The sequence below is a fragment of the Hemitrygon akajei genome, chromosome 11 (genome assembly GCF_048418815.1).
Source record: "Hemitrygon akajei chromosome 11, sHemAka1.3, whole genome shotgun sequence".
Classification (NCBI taxonomy): Eukaryota; Metazoa; Chordata; class Chondrichthyes; order Myliobatiformes; family Dasyatidae; genus Hemitrygon; species Hemitrygon akajei.
Window position 1 is genome coordinate 115,808,681 of NC_133134.1, and position 20,918 is coordinate 115,829,598.

Below are 20,918 nucleotides of genomic sequence, written 5' to 3' on the forward strand. Positions count from 1 at the left end.
GGGAGAAGGTTTGTTTTCTAGCAAGACAATGACCCCAACCATAAAGCCAATGCTACACAGGAATGGCTTAAAAACAACAAAGTTAATGTCCTGAAGTGGCCAAGTCAGAGTCCGGACCTCAATCCAATTGAGAATTTGTTGCTGGACTTGAAAGGGGCTGCTCTCTCATGATTCCCATGCAATCCAACAGAGCTTGAAGTGTTTTGTAAAGAAGAATGGGGAAAAATTGCCATGTCCCGATGTGCAAAGCTGATAGAGAGCTATCCATACAGAATCAAGGCTGTAATTGCTGTGCTTGAAGGGGGTGAATAGCTATGCCATCAATTATTCTGTATTTTATATTTGTAATTAGTTCACTTTGTAGAGATCTGTTTTCACTATGACACACAGAAGATTCTTTTTCTGTTCATCAGTGTCAAAAAGCCAAATTAAATCACTGTGATTCAAAAATTTAAAAAAAATATAACAATGAAACTTAAAAATTTCCAAGGGGAATGAATACTTTTTATAGGCACTGTAGGCTAAAGTCTGCATAGTTTCCCTAAGGGAAAATCTTGCCTGAAAATTCAGTTGGAATTCACCCACAGAACTGACACTCACTCAATGTATTTTTGGTTTTTGCACCATTCTCTGTAAATTCTAGAGATTGTTGTGTGTGAAAATCCCAGGAGTTCAGAAGTTTCTGAGATACTCAAACCAGCCTATTTGGTAGTAACAATCATTCCACAGTCAAAGTCACTTAGATCACATATCTTCTCCTCCTAATGTTTGGTCTGAACAACAACTGAACCCCTCATGCTTTTGTGCATTGAGTTGCTGCTACATAATTGGCTAATTGGATATTTGCATTAGTAAGCAGGTGTACAGATGTATCTAATAAAGTGGCCACTGAGTTTAAAAATCTTCCCAATCCTCCAGAGATTCTTTTGGGACAGGATGGATTACTGACATCACCTGTGACATAATGTTTACCCATGGATGGTTTACTTCAAGCACTGAGATATCATTATAATATTTATTCCACGTTGTACAATATGGTTGTGTTCTTGATGGAAAGATGAGTGCATTAACATACAAAGGTGCATCGTTATATTTGATTAACACACGGATGAACTGCATGAGTCATTACTATATGGACTACACCTAAACTGGCATTCTCTATAATCCAATACTTCTGATAATTCATCCAGCAGCATTACAGGGACCATAGCAGAAAATATCTACTGCGGTGGTACTATTACAAGGCATATTTTATGCATTGAATCATTTATAGGGAGGATTTAATTCACCAGTGCTGTTCACAACAGAATATTCAGCTCACAGGCATCAGTGATGTGGAGCATTTAATCCTAATCCTTAGGCACATTCTTTTGAGATTTTAGCCCATGATCACTGTCACATGAAGTATCGCTCTCATATTTACTGACCAGCACAAGTATTCTTGCTTGGAATACACAATCCCTCTGATGGTATGCCACACCAGACCATGTCCAGTATTAGCTGAAGTGGTTTTCAATAGTCTCCTTAGTTAGTTTCCAATGATCTTTGAGACCTTGGTTTAATGACAGGCTCTACAATGTGCTACAGACTGAGTGACATGAGTCTGAGCAGCTTTAGCTCTGTTCCTTATCTGGCACTTGAGTTGGCAGGAGTTGTCTTCTGTGGGGAACGGCAAGACAGCTGGTCACTGGTGGGGATTTGGGGAGGCAATGCATGGTTGGTGTGGGGGACTGAGAGGAAACTGATGGCCAGGTATTGAGTTCTCCCATTTTGAGAATGGAGAGAGATCACAAGAGGGGAGCAATACGCACAATTGGTCAAGATAGGCACAGAGGTGACAGGTGCTAATATAGTGCACAAATTGCAAATGCTCAGTTGTCTAACACACCTCACTTCTATGAACCTAACACCGAGAATCAGGACATTATTGAAGTCCAGGTCTTGGAGTTTGGAGGGGACGATAGTGTTGAACGTTGAGTTGTAACTGATAAAGGACATCCTGATGTATGCATCTTTATTGCTAGGTGATCCAGAGCTGAGCGAAATGCCAGTGAAATGGCATCTGCTGTTGATCTGTTCAGGTGGTAGGCAAAATGGAGCTGCTTCAGGTCCAACATTTAAGAGATAGGTACATGGATGGGAGGGTTATGGAGGGCTATGGTCTGGCTGAGGATAGATAGAACTAGGCAGAAAAAAAGGTTGGCATGGATTAGATGGGCCAAAGGGCCTGTTTCTGCACTGTAATGCTCTATGACTCTATGATATACTGTATAAGTGAGACAAAAGATGAACAAATGGCAATTCTGACTAAACGGAGGAATCTACTGTCAGTATAATGCGTTGGTTACTGAAAGCCTTTCCATAGGGAATAAAGCAGAGTTTATTGGTGCAGCTTGGAAAATGGCATGTATGGGCCTAAAGATTTGAACAGAGGTTATTTCCATGATTCCTGGTGTAATCTGCAAATGGCCTAAACAAAAAGGACAGGCTCCACTAATCACATACTGTACAGTCTTTGTATTTGGCTGGCCACAATTCTAATGAACAAGTAGACTTACTTCTATCAGACTGCAGGAGTGTCAGTTGCTGGGTGTATTATTAACTTCAGTTTGTGCATCTCATGATCCGAATGGGGAGATCATTAAGTACGTATTATGGACATAATGAATGGGAGTGGGAGAGTACCACAGAGTAATTCCACCATGGGTGGCAGGTGTCATCCTTTGCTAACCTCCCCCCCCCCCCTTCAACCCTCAAGTTTGGGATCAAGGAATGATAGCTTTATATGATTGAGGGAAGGAAACTACTTATAAGCCATGCATTGCTGCTTGTAATCTACAATCATATGTTAGCAGTTCAGGATGTGCCCAAGGTTTTGCAGTAATATTTTCCCCTCTCTTTCAGACTGTGGAGTAGTTTTAATTGACAGCAGCCCATAGATTCAATAGTGCAAACTCTGCAAGAATACAATGGCAAGGAACAAACAGTTGTTGCACTTAAACCACCAATATGACCTTCAGTGTACTCTCAGCTTGAAATGCTTGATTCTGTACTCTCGCAAAGACTTAGTAATACAAAGTAAAAAGATTCCATAGAGCCAGTGTTCGGCTAATAAAACATAACATTAGTTAATAGGTAAGTAGAATATTGCTGTGGTCTTCATACACGGTACAGAAGTTACTATTCACAGCCTTGTTCTACTTCGGAAGAGTTGAGTTGTTTGGGGAGGGGGGTTGCTGTGCATTCTTATTGATCACCTCTCTCAGCCCCTTGTAAAAGTGTAAATCTGCTCCAATCGACAGAAAGCCCTACAAATGACAAAGAACACAATTGGCAACTGTGCATTGTTTCGTTAGGCTTAAAAATAAAATTATAAATTGCATTCCTAACTGACGAAATTTCAGTTTCCATGGGTTAAGCTGTGGCTGGATTTTCAGGATATTTTTTATTCAGACGGGGTGAAAAACCTGATTTTTTTTGAGGTTGGTCTAATTAAATAATACAATAAGGCTGATGTTTCATACTTTAGCCCTGTTTCAAAACTGACTGTACCAGTTGAATTTCCCCTTGTCAGGGCCGTGATAATTGGCTGAAAAAGATTAGCACCTTTTTAGCATTAGGTCTGGGCAGAAGGTGTTCCACTTGGCCTGTAGGCACACCCCATCATATGCCACAACCCTGCAACACAATGGCCAACTTTTCCTCCCAGCATGATATCATATCCCTGCCTCCCTGCCTCCTATATCTTGATGTTATCCTATGTATGAGGAGTGTTTGATTGCTCTGAGCCTGTATTCACTGGAGGTTAGAAGTATGAGAGGGGATCTCAAGAAACCTATTGAATATTGAAAGGCCAAGATAGAGTGGAAGTGGAGAGGATGTTTCCTATAGTGAGAGAGTCTAGGACCAGAGGGCACAGGTTTTAGAAGAGAAATGAGGAGGAATTTCTTGAGCCGGAGGGTGGTAAATCTGTGAATTCATTGCCACAGGTGGCAGTGGTGGCCAAGTCACTGGATATATTTAAAGTGGAGGTTGATGGTTTCTTGATCAATAAAGACATTAAAAGTTATGGGGAGAAGGCAGGAAAACAGGGTTGAGAGGGATAATAAATCAGCCGTGATAGAATGATGACGCAGATCCGATAGGTCAAGTGGCCTAATTCTGCTCCTATGTCTTATGGTCATAAAGTCATAGAACTCTACAGCATAGAAACAAGCCCTTCAGCATGTCTTCTCTATGCTGAACCATTAATCTGCCTAGTTCCATTAACCTGCACTCAGGCCATACCCCTCCCTGCACAAATTTCTCTTAAATGTTGAAATCGAATTCACATCCGCCACTTGCACTGTCAGCTTGTTCCACCCTCCCACCATCCTCTGAGTCAATAAGTTCCTCCCCATTTTCCATATAAACATTTAACCTTTCACCCTTTACCCATGAACTCTGGTTGTTGTCTCACCCAACCTTAGTGGAAAAAGCCTGCTTTCATTTATGTTGTCTATACCATACGACCATAAGATATTGGAGCAGAATTAGGCCATTTGGCCCATCGAGTCTGCTCTGCCATTTCATCATGACTGATCCAATTTTCCTCTCAGCCCCAATCTCCTGCTTTCTCCCCATATCCCTTCATGCCATGACCAATCTAGAATCAACCTCTGCTTTAAGTATATATAAAGGTTTGGCCTCCGCATCTGCCAGTGGTAAAGAATTCCCCAGATTCACCACTCTCTGGCTACCCTTCATAACTTTGTATACCTCTCTCAAATATCCTCTCAATCTTCTATACTCCAGGGAATAAAGTCCTAACCCATTCAACCTTTCCCTATAACTCAGGTCCTCCAGTCCCAGCAACAACCTTGTAAATTTTCTCTACACTCTTCCAATACTGTTTACATCTTTCCTGTAGATAGGTGACCAAAACTACACACAATACTGCAAATTAGGCCTCAGCAATGTCTTATACAATTTAATCATAACATACCAACTCCTGTACTCAATACGTTGATTTATGAAGGCTAATGTGCCAAAAACTTTTTACTACCCTATCTACCTATGACACCTTTCAAGGAATTGTGGATTTGTATTCCTAGATTCCTCTGTTCTACCACACTCCTCACTGTCCTGCTGCTCATTGCTTTGTTAGTGATTATTCTGGAGTTATGAATTATGTGAATACAGTAGATATTAATTCAAACAAGAACCAGTATTCAGTTTTTAATGTAATTTGCAAGCAGCATCAGTTGGATTTAAAAGCTCACAGCTCTGCAAACGCTATTGCCTACTGAGCACAGGCTGCTGGGCCATAACAGGGGGCTGGATGCTCAGAGTTACACTTTGTAAAGTGAAATGACCATGTGGCATTCTTGCATGCATCAGCCAAACATTTTTTTTAAAATGGAGTTATGTTAACTGGTCTGCGTCAAACCAGGCAACATTGGCCCAGTTATTTGCACCATCATGTATGTAACTTGGCACATCAAACATGGTCACAGGTATTGTTGATCTATCAATAGTTGGGACAGTTGTATACTCAAGAATCAGCCCCGACAACATTCATTTTGAGTGCTTGGGATCTCTGCCCTCAGAACCTTTACAGTCATCTGAGTGAATTACTTTGTCCCAACAGAAGTATTTGAACATTTTGAGGTATCTCCCATTGGCGATATGAGGGGTGATCGATTTTTGTGGCCTAAAGTAGGAGTCAATTTTAGAAAACCTAGCACATTTATTTTTCAACATAGTCCCCTCCTACATGTACACACTTAGTCCAGTGGTCGTGGAGCATACGGATCTTTTCTCTGCAGCAGGGGTGATTGATAAGTTTGTGGCCTAAGGTAGAAGGAGATGAGTTATACAGCTCTCGTTACATACAGATGCAGTTGAACTCTTTGAGTGAAAATGCAGAAAGTTTGAAGTTAATAACTCATCTCCTTCTACCTTAGGCTACAAACTTATCAATCACCTCTGCTGTGGACCACTTCTGGAGGTCCAAGACGCCAACTTCTACAAAGAAGGGATCCGTATGCTCCACAACCGCTGGACTAAGTGTGTAAATGTAGGAAAAAATAAATGCGCTAGGGTTTCTAAAATTGACTCCTTCTACCTTAGGCCACAAACTTATCAATCACCCCTTGTAAGTAGTTCAAAGGAAGCACTGTCAACTCAAAAAATTGAAGTAAATGAAGTCATTGTAACTATTCAAATTGTTTTGAATCACCCTGTTATTTCTTTGACCTTAAAGGTCTAAAACTGTGATGTACTTCGAATTTGGGAGGCTCTACGAGGGGGTCACCAGGAACATGCTTTCTTGCTTTAATGAATAAAGACCTCTATGTCACCAGTTCCAGTGTCTCTCTGGTGAATAGATCACAGTCACAACATGCTTTGTGAGGAATGAAGTATAGCCCTTGTGCCCGCTACCATTATGTGGGAATGATGGGTATCAGTACATTTCAGGCTAGCATTATTTTCAGCATAGCCTTCAGCACATCAAATACACAGTAAAGGATGGGTGATATTTTATTATGTGGGCGCCGCTACCTGGTAGCATAGCACCAATGCACACAAGCTGATAAATGGTCACTTTTGAAGGTTAGGTGGGCTAATGTAAAGCAATATGGATGGAGAAGTACATGTTGTGTGATCTATTGATTAATTAGTCAGGCCCAAAATGACAATATTGGTCAACTATCCCTTATCAATAGTTACCAAACCTTTAAAAAGATTGGTGTAAATAGTTAGTGCACAGGATCCTTTAATGGGTTAGATGACTCACCAGGTAGTTTGTCACTGTCTCGTTGATGAGGTCAACTCCTTCTGGCAGTGGGATCTGTACTCCTTGAAGAGCTCGCTCTGAGCAGAGACAGAGAAAAGGAAATGGCTGCACAGGAGGGAGTGGTCACACCTAGCACAAGTTACTTACTTCCACACACACAATGTCATCTGCTTCATTAAAGGTGCTGCCATCCTGGACCATACGGGGCTATATATTCATAGAACACTACAGCTCAGAAACAGGCCCATCCAGTCCAGGCTGGTCTATATTTCTTTATATGATTCTGTCTACCATTACCTGGACCAAAGCTGTCCATATCCCACTCCCATTCAGACAGCTGATCTCAGCTGTGTTTGGAGTCAGTGCACTGCAAACTCACTCAACTTCCTTCTGATAGTGAGTGCAGAACAGAAGCTGACATTTCTGTCGAAGTTTCAAAGTGCATTTATTATCAAAGGATGTATAAATTACAAAGCCTTGAGATTTGTTTTCTTACAGGCAGTCGCAAAGCAAGGAACCCCGATTTTAAAAAATAAGACCAACGTTGCTCCCCTCTCCCCCAGTGCCCACAGAAAAGAGAAAAAACACAAAACAAATCGTATAAACAATAGCAGGGAGCAACAGCAAAGGCATTCCAAACCAAATCGAGTCCTTAGATCCAAATCCCCGGCACAGCCCAGAAAAGGCCCAAATTCTCAGCATTCAGTTCATAATTTTAGTGGGGCAAATCACAACTCTCTAGTCATTGTGACTAAAGAGTGACCTCCTGTACGTAGATTGAGAATGTGGCCATACTTGGTGGCTTTATGTCTGTTTCATGCTTTGTCTGTGTATAGTTTTCATAAAATTCTATTGTTTTTCTTTTTCCCTGTAAATACCTGCAAGAAAATGAATCTCAAGGCAGAATATGGTAACACATACTGCATGTATCTCGATAAGAAATTTACTTCAAACTTTGTACATAACCCTCCCTAGAGCTTTGACTTTGCACAGGAGAATGAGGGCAAATCTTATGGAAGTATGCAAAATTATTAAGGGTATAGATAGGGTAAATATGAGCTGGCTTCCCCCCACCCCTCAGGTTGGGTGAGACTACAACTAGAAGTCATGGGTTTAAGATGAAAATTGAAATATTTAAGGGGAACCTGAAGGAGAACTTCTTCACTCAGAAAATGGTGTGAGTGTGGAACAAGCTCCCAGCAGAAGTGGTGGATGTGGCTTAAACATATAAGTTTGACTGGGTACATAGATGAGAGGGATATGGAGAGCTATGGTCCAGGTACCGAATGGTAGATGGAATTATAGTCAGAAATATATACCAGCATGGACTAGATGGGCTGAAGGGCCTGTCTCTGAGCTGTAGTGTTCTATGAATCTATCACTAATACAAACAATTGTATAACAGAGGACTTTTTTTGCACTGTTTCTTCCTTTTGTATATTTTTAAAATAATGAATGAAGTCTAGTTTTGAAATACAAAAATCAGATGGTTGTCTGAACTACAGGCTGTTCCCAGGGAGAGATACTGAGACAAAACATTCCAACGAGGAGCATCTGATGGCTCTGGGTCTGTACTCGCTGGAATTCAGAAGGATGAGGCAGGATCTCATTGAAACCTTTGGAATGTTGAAAGGCCGAGACAGAGTAGATGTGGAAAGGATGTTTCCCATGGTGGGAGAGTCTAGGGCAAGAGGGCACAACCTCAGGATAGAGGGCTGCCCTTTCAAAACAGAGATGCAGAGAAATTTCTTAAGCCAAAAGGTGGTGAATTTGTGGAATTTGTTGCCACAAGCAGCTGTGGAGGCCAGGTCGTTGGGTGTATTTAAGGTGGAGATTGATAGGTTCTTGATTGGACATGGCATCAAAGGTTACGGGGAGAAGGCCAGGAAATGGGGTTGAGGAGGAGAATGAAAAAAAGGACCAGCCATGATTGAATGGTGGAGCAGACTCGATGGGCCAGTGGGCTAATTCTGCTCCTACGTCTCATGGTCTTACGGTCTAAATATCAACATGGTGAGCGAAACACTTTGGTCTGCCCGAAACTTGCTGGTCTTCCAGTTTAAGGGGATGTCTGCAAGGGAATGCAGCTAACTAGCACATCCCACAATGCTGGAGGATGTGTTGGGAGACACACTGAAGCTCAGAGTGGAAGGCTGGGTGGTGAAAGAGCAAAGTATAGGGGCTCACTGCCCCGGATAGTGAGTGACTGGCCCATGTGTAACCACCTTGCCCACGTCCCCCTGATGCATAAGGGGGAAGCATGAGGGGTGTGGATGTTTTGTAAGGTAATGTAATGATGGCATAGAATATAAATGAAGACATGCCCCAATTGTATTTACTGTGCATATTATGAAAAAAAAATATTTTTTTAGAAAATAAAATATATATGAGTGTAAATGGCAGCCATAATCTAGGAACCAAGTAATAATATGTTTGCAATCACATCACTAAAATCTATAGAATGGAGTTTGCACAAATCCAGCGGCCAGCCCTGAGATGATGTGAATCTGCAAGTCCTTCACCTAACTGTGAAAACCTACACAATGTCGTAAGAATAACTAAACATAAGATGGTGCTGGAGAGGCAACACTTTGCTGGCAGCTGGCAGCAATATTGTTACATACTCAGGATATGATTCTGCAGAGAGTTGTAGACTCTGCCTGATGCACTACGGGCACATCTCTTGCCATCATTAGTATCTACTGGATGAGTTGCTTCAAGGAGGCAACATCTATCGTCTAAGAACCCCACCATCCCATCCTCTCCCAGCTCCCGTCAGGCAGGAGGTACAGAAGCCTGACATCATCAGCAATGTTCCCTCTAATTTTTAGTAGTCAATGTGCCAAAAATCTTATGTTGTGCAAATTTTTTTCCTGTGACAAATGTATGTGCGCACTGAATGCACACATGGCACAGTTCATGTAGGTTTACAAAATATTTGACATAAAAGTGCACAGAATAACAACAAAACAACATACATATTTAAGTCACTCAGTTATCTTTCTCTCTCCTGTCTTTGGCATTTCAATAAGTATAATTATTAATTACTACATTATTTTAGGTAACTAACCTTTTGTGCGCACATTAGTTTCCTTTGTGCGCCGGTTGAAAAACGTGTGTGTGTGCACAAGTGCACAGCTTAGAGGGAACATAGATCACCAGGCTCAGGAACAGCTACTTCCCTCCAACTATTCGGTTCTTGAACCAACTGGCACAACCCTAATCACTAGCTCAGTATGGCAACACTTTGACCACTTTGCATTACAATGGACTTTTATTTGTTCTAATTCTTGTACATTGTATAAAATTTATGTTTAATTTATGTTTCACTTGTGAATGCTGCTTATCTGATGCTACGTGCCTGTGATGTTGCAACTAAGTTTTTCATTGAACCTGTGCGTGTTCTTATGCATCAGTTTGTGCCTATGGAAATAAATTTGATTTTGGCATTGTCTTCGAAGTGTGTAAAATAATACCCAGCTGTGACACTGTACACAAATTTGTGAGTGTGTAAGCACTGAGCTCTAATAATCGTGACAGTGTAAATTCTGAAAATCTGCATGCCTGATCATAATAGGCGATGCCTAACTGTGATTGCACATTATTGTGAATGTGAAAACATGGCGAAAGGCTGTGAGAATCCACCTAATATTTTGGGAATATAAATACAGCAGCAAACCATGATAACCTATACAATTATGTAAATACATACATAAAACAGACTATTGTCAAAATATACAGAATGTCATAGTGTGCAAATATATCTTCACAATGTCATTATTTGTACAATGGCCTCTGAAAGCAATTATAACCTTGTTATAAGCTACACTTGCACGAGGATGTAAAGGCAGCAGCTAACTGTAATGATCTATACAATGGGATGTGTAAATCTAACACTTCAACCTCAGAATCCCCAGAATAGCATGAGGGTGTGCACACAATAGCGGTCTGTGCAACGTCGTAAGTGTGTAAACTATGACAGTAGAAGAGTAAGTGGAGAGAACTTACCATTGATAATGGGCATGACAGTGAGCTGCAGAAGAGCCTTCATTGGAGTCTGGATAGGAATCAACTATAAGAGTACAGAAGTGTCAGTAAACATTTTAAATTCAAATCACTTCATTGCTCCTACCTGCTATTGGTTCTTACGATTGCCAAGGCTTTCAAAGATTTTCATCATAGCAGTGACCCCATTCTAATGCTGTCATTAGTGAGACAGGGGTGAGATACATCAGCTGGCTGAGTGTTGTCGCAACAACCTTGCACTCAGCATCAGAAAACCCAAAGAATTGATTGTGGACTTCAGGAAGGGGAAGTTGGAAGAACACAGATCAGTCCTTGTATTTGGGTCGGCAGTGTAAAGGGTGAGTTCCTGGGTGTAACATCTTGGTGCATCTGTCTCGGGCCCAACACATTGATGCACTCATGAAGAAGGCATGCCGGGGGCTCTACTTCATTAGGAGTTTGAGATTTGATATGTCACTGAAGACTGCCAGTTTCTACAGATGCACCATGGAGATCATTCTGTCTGGTTACGTCGCTCCCTGGTTGGAGGCTCCAATGTGCAGGATCGAAAGAGGTTGCTGAGGGTTGTCGACTCAGTCAGACACAACCCGCCCCTCCATAGGAGACATCTTCAAAATGTGGTACCTCAAGAAGAATTCATCATAGAGGACCTTCACCATCCAGGACATGCTCTCTTCTCATTACCAGCACTGGGGCCTGAAGAGCCACACTCGGCATTTTAGAAACAGTTTCTTCCCCTCTGCGATCAGATTTCTAAATGGTCCTTGAACCCATGAACACTACCTCACTATTCCTCTTTTGCACTTCTGATTTATTTTTATGCCGTGCACTATACTGCTGCTGCAAAACAACAAATTTCACAACATACGTCAGTGATAATAAACCTGATTCTGCCTCACTATCCTCATGGTACAAAGCAGATTACTGACCATGTCCTGAGTATCAATCATTAGAGAAGCTTAGATTCAAACTTTCATAACCCGTTTGCTGCTCTGTCCCTCTTCCTTCAGCGGTGTGACCTTCATCGTATGACCATCTTTCCACAGGTCTCAACTCATAACCAGGAGGTTTACAGCACATAGATCATTGCTTCAGTCATGTTAACTTGCAGGACATTTAATCAAAATTCCACCAACATGTCACCATTGCCACTTGGGGAACAAACAGACTGGGCCATGCTTATACAAACAGGCTCAATATTTACAAAGCCCCCACCTTGGACTCTCTGACCACATCTCCATAATGTTAATCCCGGCATACTGACTGCTGCTGAAAATGGAGAAAACAGTCAAGAGGACCATCACTGTTTGGCCAAATGAGGCAATCTCTATGCTTCAGGACTATTCTGAACAGACTAACTGGCAGATGCTCAAGGAGGCGACCACAAATGAACTAGACTCATACCTCGAAGAATATGCCTCATCGGTCATCAGCTACATTAGTAAGTGTGTAGACAACGATAGTACTTCAAGAAAGGCCATCTCACGCACAACCGCTCCTCCCTCCCCATCGTACCGCCCAGGGCTGATGCTGATTCCATTGTCGTACACTCTGCTCACACATGACTGCACGGCCAAACGCCCAAGCAGTCACGTCATCCAGTTTGCCGATGACATGACAGTGATGGGGCTCACCACCAACAACGATGCAAAGGCCTTCAGAGAGGAGGCAAAAGAGCTCGAGGCCTGGTGCCAGGCAAATAACCTCTTTCTTAATGTCAACAAGACAAAAGAGATGGTTATTAACTTCAGGAGAACTCACACCGTTTACTCCCTCCTTTACGTTGGCAGCACAGTGCCAGAAGCCGCAATCAGTTTCAAATTTCTGAAAGTAATATCACACACAACCTCTCATGGTCCCAGAACACATCCTACGCAGTCAAGAAAGCTCACTAGTACCTCTGCTTTCTGAGGAGGCTGAAGAGGGCTGGACTTTGCACATCCATACTCACACCATTCTTCAGATATGCAGTGAAGAGCATCCCAACAAGATGCATCATTGTTTGGTGTGGAAGCTGCACTATCGTGGTGGTCTACAACAGGTGGTCAAAACTGATGGACACATCACTGACGTCAGCCTTCCAGTCATCAAGGACATACATACCAAAATGTTGCAGAAAGGGGCCAGTGGCATCATGAAGGATCCCACACATCCTCATGGACTGTTTGTTCCACTCCCATCAGGGAGGAGGTTAAATATAATCCACACCAGGACCACCAGACTCAAAAACAGTTACTTTCCCCAAGCAGTAAAGTTAATCAACATCTCCACCCACTAATTCAACCATTACTTTATTATTTCCCGTCAGTCACCTTATGTATACCTGGTCACTTTATGGACATACAATCAATCTATGTATCTAAGCTACCTTATATATTTATATTTATTGTGTGTTTATTTTTCTCAGCTCAAGCTGGTGAAACCTGCGGTACAGGCATAGCCAAACACACTCATTTCTCAATTGCTTGGAACTTTTGGACTATTCCAGTGGTGTTTAGTATTGTGGCTTTCTGAAGATTTATGTAAATATTGCTGTGTAGGCCTGATTGTTTAATGCCATTGTGTAGTGACTTTGGGATGACACTAGTTGTAGACATTACTACTGAGACAATGTACACACTGTTCATGTTCCACAGTCTTTCAATTTCCTCAGCATATTTCTGGTGTTTTTCACTTACTGATTTCTGTAAGTTAGGTGTGTTTGGAATGGTTATATCTATTAAATAAGTTGTTCTTGTTTATCCTGTCTTATTATATCCAGATGTTTATTACGGACTGTCCTATCTATAATAATGGATCGGCCATAATATAATTTGTGGTATTCTGACTCTAAAATTATGTCAGGCTTGTATTTATAGTAAGATGTGATTTCCTTCATCAGTTTGTATTTTAAAGCAAAATTTTGATGAATAATGTTTGCCACTTGTTTGTGTCTGTGCAAGTAATCAGATTGTGTTAAACTGCTACAGAATCCTGTAATATGTTGGATTGTTTCTGGTTTTCCTTGCCATTTTCTACATTTATCATCTAGAACATGTTGGTCTTTTAATATGTATTTTTGATATTTGTATTAACCACCTAGTCTTGTATGGCCACAAAGAACCCCTCTGTTTCTGGGAAGAGATCTCCAACTCTGAGCCAGGCGTTCAACACTTCCTTGTCGACATCTAGTCTGCTCACATCATGGGGATGTCTTCCATGGAGGGTTATGTTCTTCCATTGGTTAATTTTTTCTTCAATAGTGATAATGCCTTCATTTTTCTGGGTTGTGCTCTTGTTTAAGTATAGTGGTGTATACTTCTTATCAGAATTGCATATGCTCGCATGAAGTGTCGAATCCTGTTTTCATTGATGAAAATATATCCTTTAAGTTTTATCCTACTTTTGTGTAGATTTTTAATGTCTGTTATTCCTCTTCCCCCTTCTGTCCTAGGTAGTTAATCTAAGTGCGATCAAGTGTACATAATGTTTTCTGAAATTTGTCATTTCAGTTCTTATTTTTCTTCATAAATTTTCCAGATTGGTTCCGGCCCAAGACATTATGCCAAAAGAATACGTTAATATAGGTATGGCAAAAGTGCTTATTGCCTTTGTTATATTTTACTGTTGAGCTCTGTTTGACAGATTTTCTTAAGCCTTGAAATAAATTCTTTCAAGTTTTTCCTTTAACGCACTATGATCTATTTTCTTTGCTTGTGAATATCCCAGATACTTATATGTTTTATATTCATCCATCAGTTGTATCATATCCCGCTGCTCTGTTTTGTGTTCTATTAGCTCTATTGCATCTTTTTTTATGTTTAATGTTCTGCACTTATCCAGTCCAAAGCTCATGTTTATATCTTTCGGAAATAGTTCTACCATTTGAATTAATTGTTTTAGCTTTACTGATGAAGGACCATGTCATTTTAAATTGTCCATGTATAAAAGGTGTGTTAAGGTATAGCTTATTTCTTTGTTTCTGATTTGATACCAATTTTCATTTTATTCAGTAAATTAGTGAGGGAGTTTAAAGCTAGACAGAACTATCGTGGACTTAGTCACCTTGGAAAATGCCTTAGTGCATTTTGATAATGGTGGTTGTTTGTTTTTTGTTTGTTAATAGATAGAGTGATTACGGTACACCAGTGCTTCCTGGGATGTTGAAGGAATTTCACAAGTATTGGGTGTATTTTATATATATTAATTACTTCTATTAACCATGAGTGTGGGACAGAGTCAAATGCCTTTTGGTAGTCAACTTAGCAACAAGAAAGATCTCCGCTTTTCCTCTGGGCTTGATTTAGAATTACAGAATCTATTATCAGTTGTTCTTTACATTCTTTCATACTCTAATGGCATCCTTTCTGCACTTCTGTAAGTATATTGTGGTTATCTAAATGAGTGGTCATTAGTTGCGAGATGCATGATGTTACAATTCTATATACTGTATAGCTTATAAACAAGTAATGGGATGATATTTTGATGGATCTTTTGTGATTTTCCCTTTAGGTAAAACATATCTTTCACCTTCTGTCAAAAATTCAGGCACCTTTTCAGGATTTTCAAGAAAATTATTGGTATACATTAATATGTATGGTGAACGCAAGTAAATTTTTTAAACCAATATTTATGAATATTATCACTGCCAGCACTTTTCCAGTTGTGGGTATTTTTATAACCTCTTTCAGCATATCCATTGTATCTTCAAGTATTTGTATTTCTTCAATTATGTGAGTGTGTTATTTCCTCCCTAACCCAGCTTGCTTCTTGATTGTGTGTCGCCCTATTTGCCCAGATATTAGACCAAAAGTTCATTATCACGTGTTTGTTGGTAATTCTGTGCTGGGCTTGGTGACATTTTAGTGTGTCAAATTTCACTTCAATATCCTGTATCTACAATAACCCATGTATCTTTTTCATTGTTTCTGAATTGATATTTCTGTTTTCTTTGTCTGATGCATTTCATGTATCTATTTGGTCTGGCTTTGTAGGCAATAAGCCTAGAATAAGTTTTAGTGTATCTATAAATTCTACAATACTTTTGTTGGATTGATCATATCTTGTGTGGACTTTATATTTCCTTAGTATTTCCTTAGCTTATCTCTCAACTTTCTTGCTCCTTTTTATACTCCATTAGGCGGGCTACTTCTGCTCTTAAGGTTTCAATTTTGCTTTTTAATCTCTTCTGCCATTTCAGTGTTCTCATTTTGTTACTCAGTTTTAGGTTTCTATTAATGAGTGCCTCTGTTTTGGAACCATTGCACTGCATTGCTGTTAATGCTGCACAGTATGTTATTATGTGTAGTTCTTCAAATGTTTCATGTTTTCCTAAATGTTATGGTAATATGATATTGTTGAGAATATTAATAATTTTTGCAAATTTTGATGAGTTACTTTGTTTTACTATGTAGGGCTTTTTGTTGCATACTGTATATTCTGTTAGTGTGGTGTTAAATATAAGGAAAATTTTGTCTGTAAGCTCAGCTTTCTCATCAGCATTCTGCAGAGGCCAGGGATCTGTGTTGTTGCTGTTAACGTCCAATTGTGAAGCAGTTGCTTCAGTGTGTTGCATCTTCATTATTTCCTTGCGTAGTATCGTCATAGTTGGTTTCTTTCTAGGTCTTGTGCAACTTCATGTTTTATTTGGTTTAACATGTCTATAGGGATTACATTATTTTTTGCTTTCACTCTATGTTGATCTGCTATTTGTTGTGCATTTACTTGCCTGGAGGGATATTGTGCTATAAACTGTTGATGAAGTTGGTCCCTGTATGCTGTCATGTCAGTCTCAAGTTTTGTTACTTGGTAATATAGACAAATTATGAACGTGTTTACTTCTAATGACCATTTCATGCGTGTCTTTCTTCTCTTAATTGTTTGAGTGGTCTCAGTTGTAAGTGGACTGCTCCCTGAGAGACACCTGCAGCAATCACTGCCTGTGATGTTGGTGGGCTGCTTTGAATGTTGGTAGTATCTTTTTCTGTGGACTCCCACAGAACTCCCACAGCTCTCTTGACTGCTCTTTGTCCCACCCTACATTCTCTAATAACTCTTTTCCATTCTCCCAGTTCCTCTATCTCCATTGTATTTGCTCCAATGATGAGACTTTCTACATATTACCTCAGAACTGTGGCTATCCCTCTACCATAGTTAACAAATTCCTCCACCGCATCTCATCCTTACCCTGTGCCACTGCTCTCACTCCCTCTGATGAAAAGTCTCCAACCTGAAGCATTGACTCTGTTTCTCTTCTGCCTGACCCGCCAAGTATTTCCAGCATTTCCAGGTTTTGTTTTAGACTTCAGCATCACCAGTTTTACTTTTGATTTTCACTCATTTGAGAAGAACACACTTCAAGAAGAGGATGTGACTGCAAGAAACTGCAGAGCAGTGAACAGTGCTCAGCACATCACAGAAATCAGCCTCCTCTCTATGGACGTAGTCTACACTTCTCACTGATTCTATAGCAGCCAACATAATCAAAGACCCCACCCATCCCAGAATCCCATTGGACAGAAGACACTAAAGCCTGAAAGCGTGTAACACCAGACCCAAGGTCAACTCCTACTCTGCTGTAACAAGACAATTGAAAGGTTACCAAGTGAGATGCAATGGACTCTGACCTCATAATCTACCTCATTATGGTCTTGCACCTTATTGTCCACCTCCGCTGTGCTTTCTCTGTAAGTGTAACATTGTATTCTGCATTGCTATTGTTCTACCTTGTTGTACCTCACAGCACTGTCTCACATCTGATCTGTTTGAACAGTAAGCGAGACAAGTATCTCTGTGCAATTAACTGTAATATACCAATTCCAATTCCAGTGCGCCAGATTGGAAGTGGCTGTAATGAGATATTGCATCAGCTGGAAAGATCATCTGTGGGAAGAGAAGAGGCAAAAGGGCAGGAATTACATCTCCTCTGGTTCCTTGGGAAGATGCTTAATGGTGGAATTGGAGAGTCATTGGCTCTACACTCAACCCTGGAACATCTGGACAGTGAAGATGTGTACATCAGGATGCTCTTTATTAACTATAGCACTGTATTCAACACTATCATTCCCTCAAAACCCATCAAGACCTTGGCCTCAATACCTCCTGTGCAATTGGATCCTCAATTTCCTCACTTGCTTTAAATATACTCATGGCTTGGCCTCCATGGCCATCTGTGGCAATGAATTGCACATATTTACCACCATCTGCCTGAATAAAATCCCTCTCATTTCTGTTCTAAATGTACGTATAACTGGTACAGGAATAGTTATTACACCTCAACCATCAGGCTACTGAACCAGAGGGGATAACTTCACTCACCTCATTCCTGAAATGCTCCCTCACCTATGGACTCACTTTCAAAGACTCTGCAATTTAAGTTCTCAATATTTATTGCTTATTTATTTATTTTCTGTTTTGTATTTGCACAGTTTGTTGTTTTTTTGCACATTGGTTGTTTGTTTGTCTGTCTTTGTTGTGTGTTTTTTTTATCATTGTTTAGTGTCATAGAGTTATAGGACACTACAGCACAGAAACAGGCCTTTTGGTCCATCTAGTCTATGCTGAACTATTAATCTGCCTAGTCCCATTGACCTGCATCTGGACCATAGCCCTCCATTTCCCTCATGTACCTCTCCAAACTTCTATTAACTGTTGAAATCTAATCTGTATCCATCACTTCCAGTGGCAGCTCATTCCACACTCACACAACCCTCTGAATGAAGAAGCTACCCCTAATGTTTTCCTTGAAAATTTCACCTTTCACCCTTAAACCCATGACCTCTAGTTCTAGTCTCACCCAATCTCAGTGGAAAACGCCTACTTGAATTTATCTTCATTATACCTCTCATCTGTTTTGTATACCTCTATGAAATCTCCCCTCATTCTTCAACACACCAGGTATAAAGTCCTAACTTACTCAGCTTTTCCCTGTAACTCAGGTCCTGACAATGTCCCTTTAAATCTTCTCTGCAGTGTTTCACCTTTATCTGCAACTTTCTGGTAGGTAGGTGAGCAAAACTGTACAATACTCCAAATTAGGCCTCACCAACATCTTATACAAATTCAACATAACATCCCAATTTCTATACTCAATACTCTGATTTATGAATGCCAATGTACCAAAAGCTTTCTTTATGACTCTATCTACCCCATCGTGTTTCTTTGTATTTACTGTGAATACTGACAAAAAGTTAATCTCAGGGTGGTATCTGGTGACTTATATGTACTTTGATAATAAATTAACTTTGAACTTTTTTTGACCCTTGATCCACAGGAGTCATGGTGGGATCTGTCCCATTAGAATGCTGAGACAGGAGGAAACGGAAAGGGATGTCTGACAGGACAGCTTAGTAGAAGCTACTTGTAGTTTAAAAACAAATCATGAGCTGTGAGAGCTGCTGGCTCTCTCTAACTCTCCTGAGGGACTTGCTTCATAGGTCAGTATCACATATAAACTGAATTTCCATCCTCAAAGAACATTATTGAACCAATTGGGAGTTTATAACAATCTAATGTCTCCTGGTCAATTTTATCAAAAAGAGTTTTGCAATTATCAGTTTATTTAATTACATGAAGTTCAATTCCCAGGTCATGTGGAAGGCCTCCAACTCAGCTATCTGGGCCTCTGCACTCTGGTCCTCTTATTTAACCCTGGTGCCTCTGTATTTCCACATCATAGAAATTAGATACAAAGAAATTTGAAAATCTTGAGATAAGTGGAAACTCAAAGTTCAAAGAACAAGTACAAAGTACAAAGTTCAAAGGAATTTTAAAGTACGAATCCTTTAATTCCCTATGTCTTTTCAGTATGTTATGATAATTAACACAAACTGATTGCTATTGATAACTCTGGCAACAAGGCAAGACCCTTCTGATGTTCTGTTGGATTAGACCATATAATTGTTATTTCCTTGTAGATTAACTTTCTTATGCTTGTTTGTATACCGTTACCTATGAATATGCATTTGTTCAGTGTGTTTCCTAGTGGTTACAATTGGGAATATTGCATTATTTGAATAAGGGCTATCTGATTGGTTAACTCATCTACACAATTTGAATGGTATTTATTGCTGTTAACAAATTGGTATAAGAAGGCTAAACCACGTTGCTTTGATCTCTTTCTCGCCTTCGCCTTCTCTCACGACTGGGTGCTGCTTTCACTACTCTCCTTTTCCAATCCCTTTGTTCTCTTAGAGCTTAATAAATTATAATAAACAAAAACATTTATGCCACAGTCTAGACTTCCAAAGGACCTCAGATCAAAAACATCAGAATCCACTAGTCCTTTCACTTCTGCTCTACAAACAAATGGCAGAGGCACCAGAAGGAAGGAAATGGTTACATGTATCTTACAGGTCTGGAGTTTCCCAGGGTGAGAGCACCCTAAACATGGTAAGAAGTTGACTCATCCAATGTAAGTATTCTTTAAAATGCTCCTCAAGCGATGTATAGTTACTACACCTCAACACAGTCTCTCACAATAAAAGTTTTGTTTTTCATTGTATTTTACTCCTGTGGATGCAAGTGCACAACTGTGGTGGCTAAAGCGATTGGATAAACCTTCATAGAGGATCACATTTAACAGGATAGAATGTCTTCCATCACTTTCATTCAACAAAGTCATGCATTTATAAGCTCTGGGAATCCCAAAGTGACTTACAGCCAACAATGCACTTGTATCAATCTATATATAGCAAACTCCCAGAAAGATCATTTAGAAATAAAATAACTTTTTAAGTGTTTGTAAAGAGATAATTATTGCCCAAGATAACAGAAGTAGCTCCCTTACTTACCTTCAAAACAGTGTCCTAGAATTGTTCACATGTGGGAAGATGTTGAGCTGGTGCCTCAGAACTGCCACAGCCTGTATTTGTATCATGACCTGTCACCTCCAAGAATTTTGCAACACATGAAGTACTTATGAGGTGGTCACATCAGAGACAGAACAGTCAAGATGCCACAAAGAGCACTGCAACACTGACCAACTAACCAGTTTTAATTATGGAGACTAAGGGATAAATTTAGGCCAAGACATGGTGATAACTTTCCTCCTCTTCATCAGTGTTGTACAAAGGTATATATTTAATTTACCTGAGAAAGTAGCTTCACTAGCAACATTCCGCAGGTCCTGCCGAAA

The 20,918-nt window shown here is 40.2% G+C and overlaps 1 protein-coding gene across 5 annotated transcripts in view; it reads right to left on the reverse strand.

The window, feature by feature from the left end:
- Nucleotides 1-1,001: 1,001 nt before the first annotated feature.
- Nucleotides 1,002-20,918, reverse strand: part of pltp (phospholipid transfer protein) — a 91,099-nt gene continuing 71,182 nt past the window's right edge. For all 5 annotated transcript variants that reach the window (XM_073061567.1, XM_073061568.1, XM_073061565.1 and 2 more), the window contains 3 exons: nt 10,787-10,850; nt 6,779-6,855; nt 1,002-3,308 (listed from right to left, as the gene is read on the reverse strand). In XM_073061567.1, the coding sequence (XP_072917668.1) occupies nt 3,198-3,308; nt 6,779-6,855; nt 10,787-10,850 (252 nt within the window). In that variant the 3' untranslated portion in view covers nt 1,002-3,197. The remainder of the gene's footprint in view (nt 3,309-6,778; nt 6,856-10,786; nt 10,851-20,918) is intronic.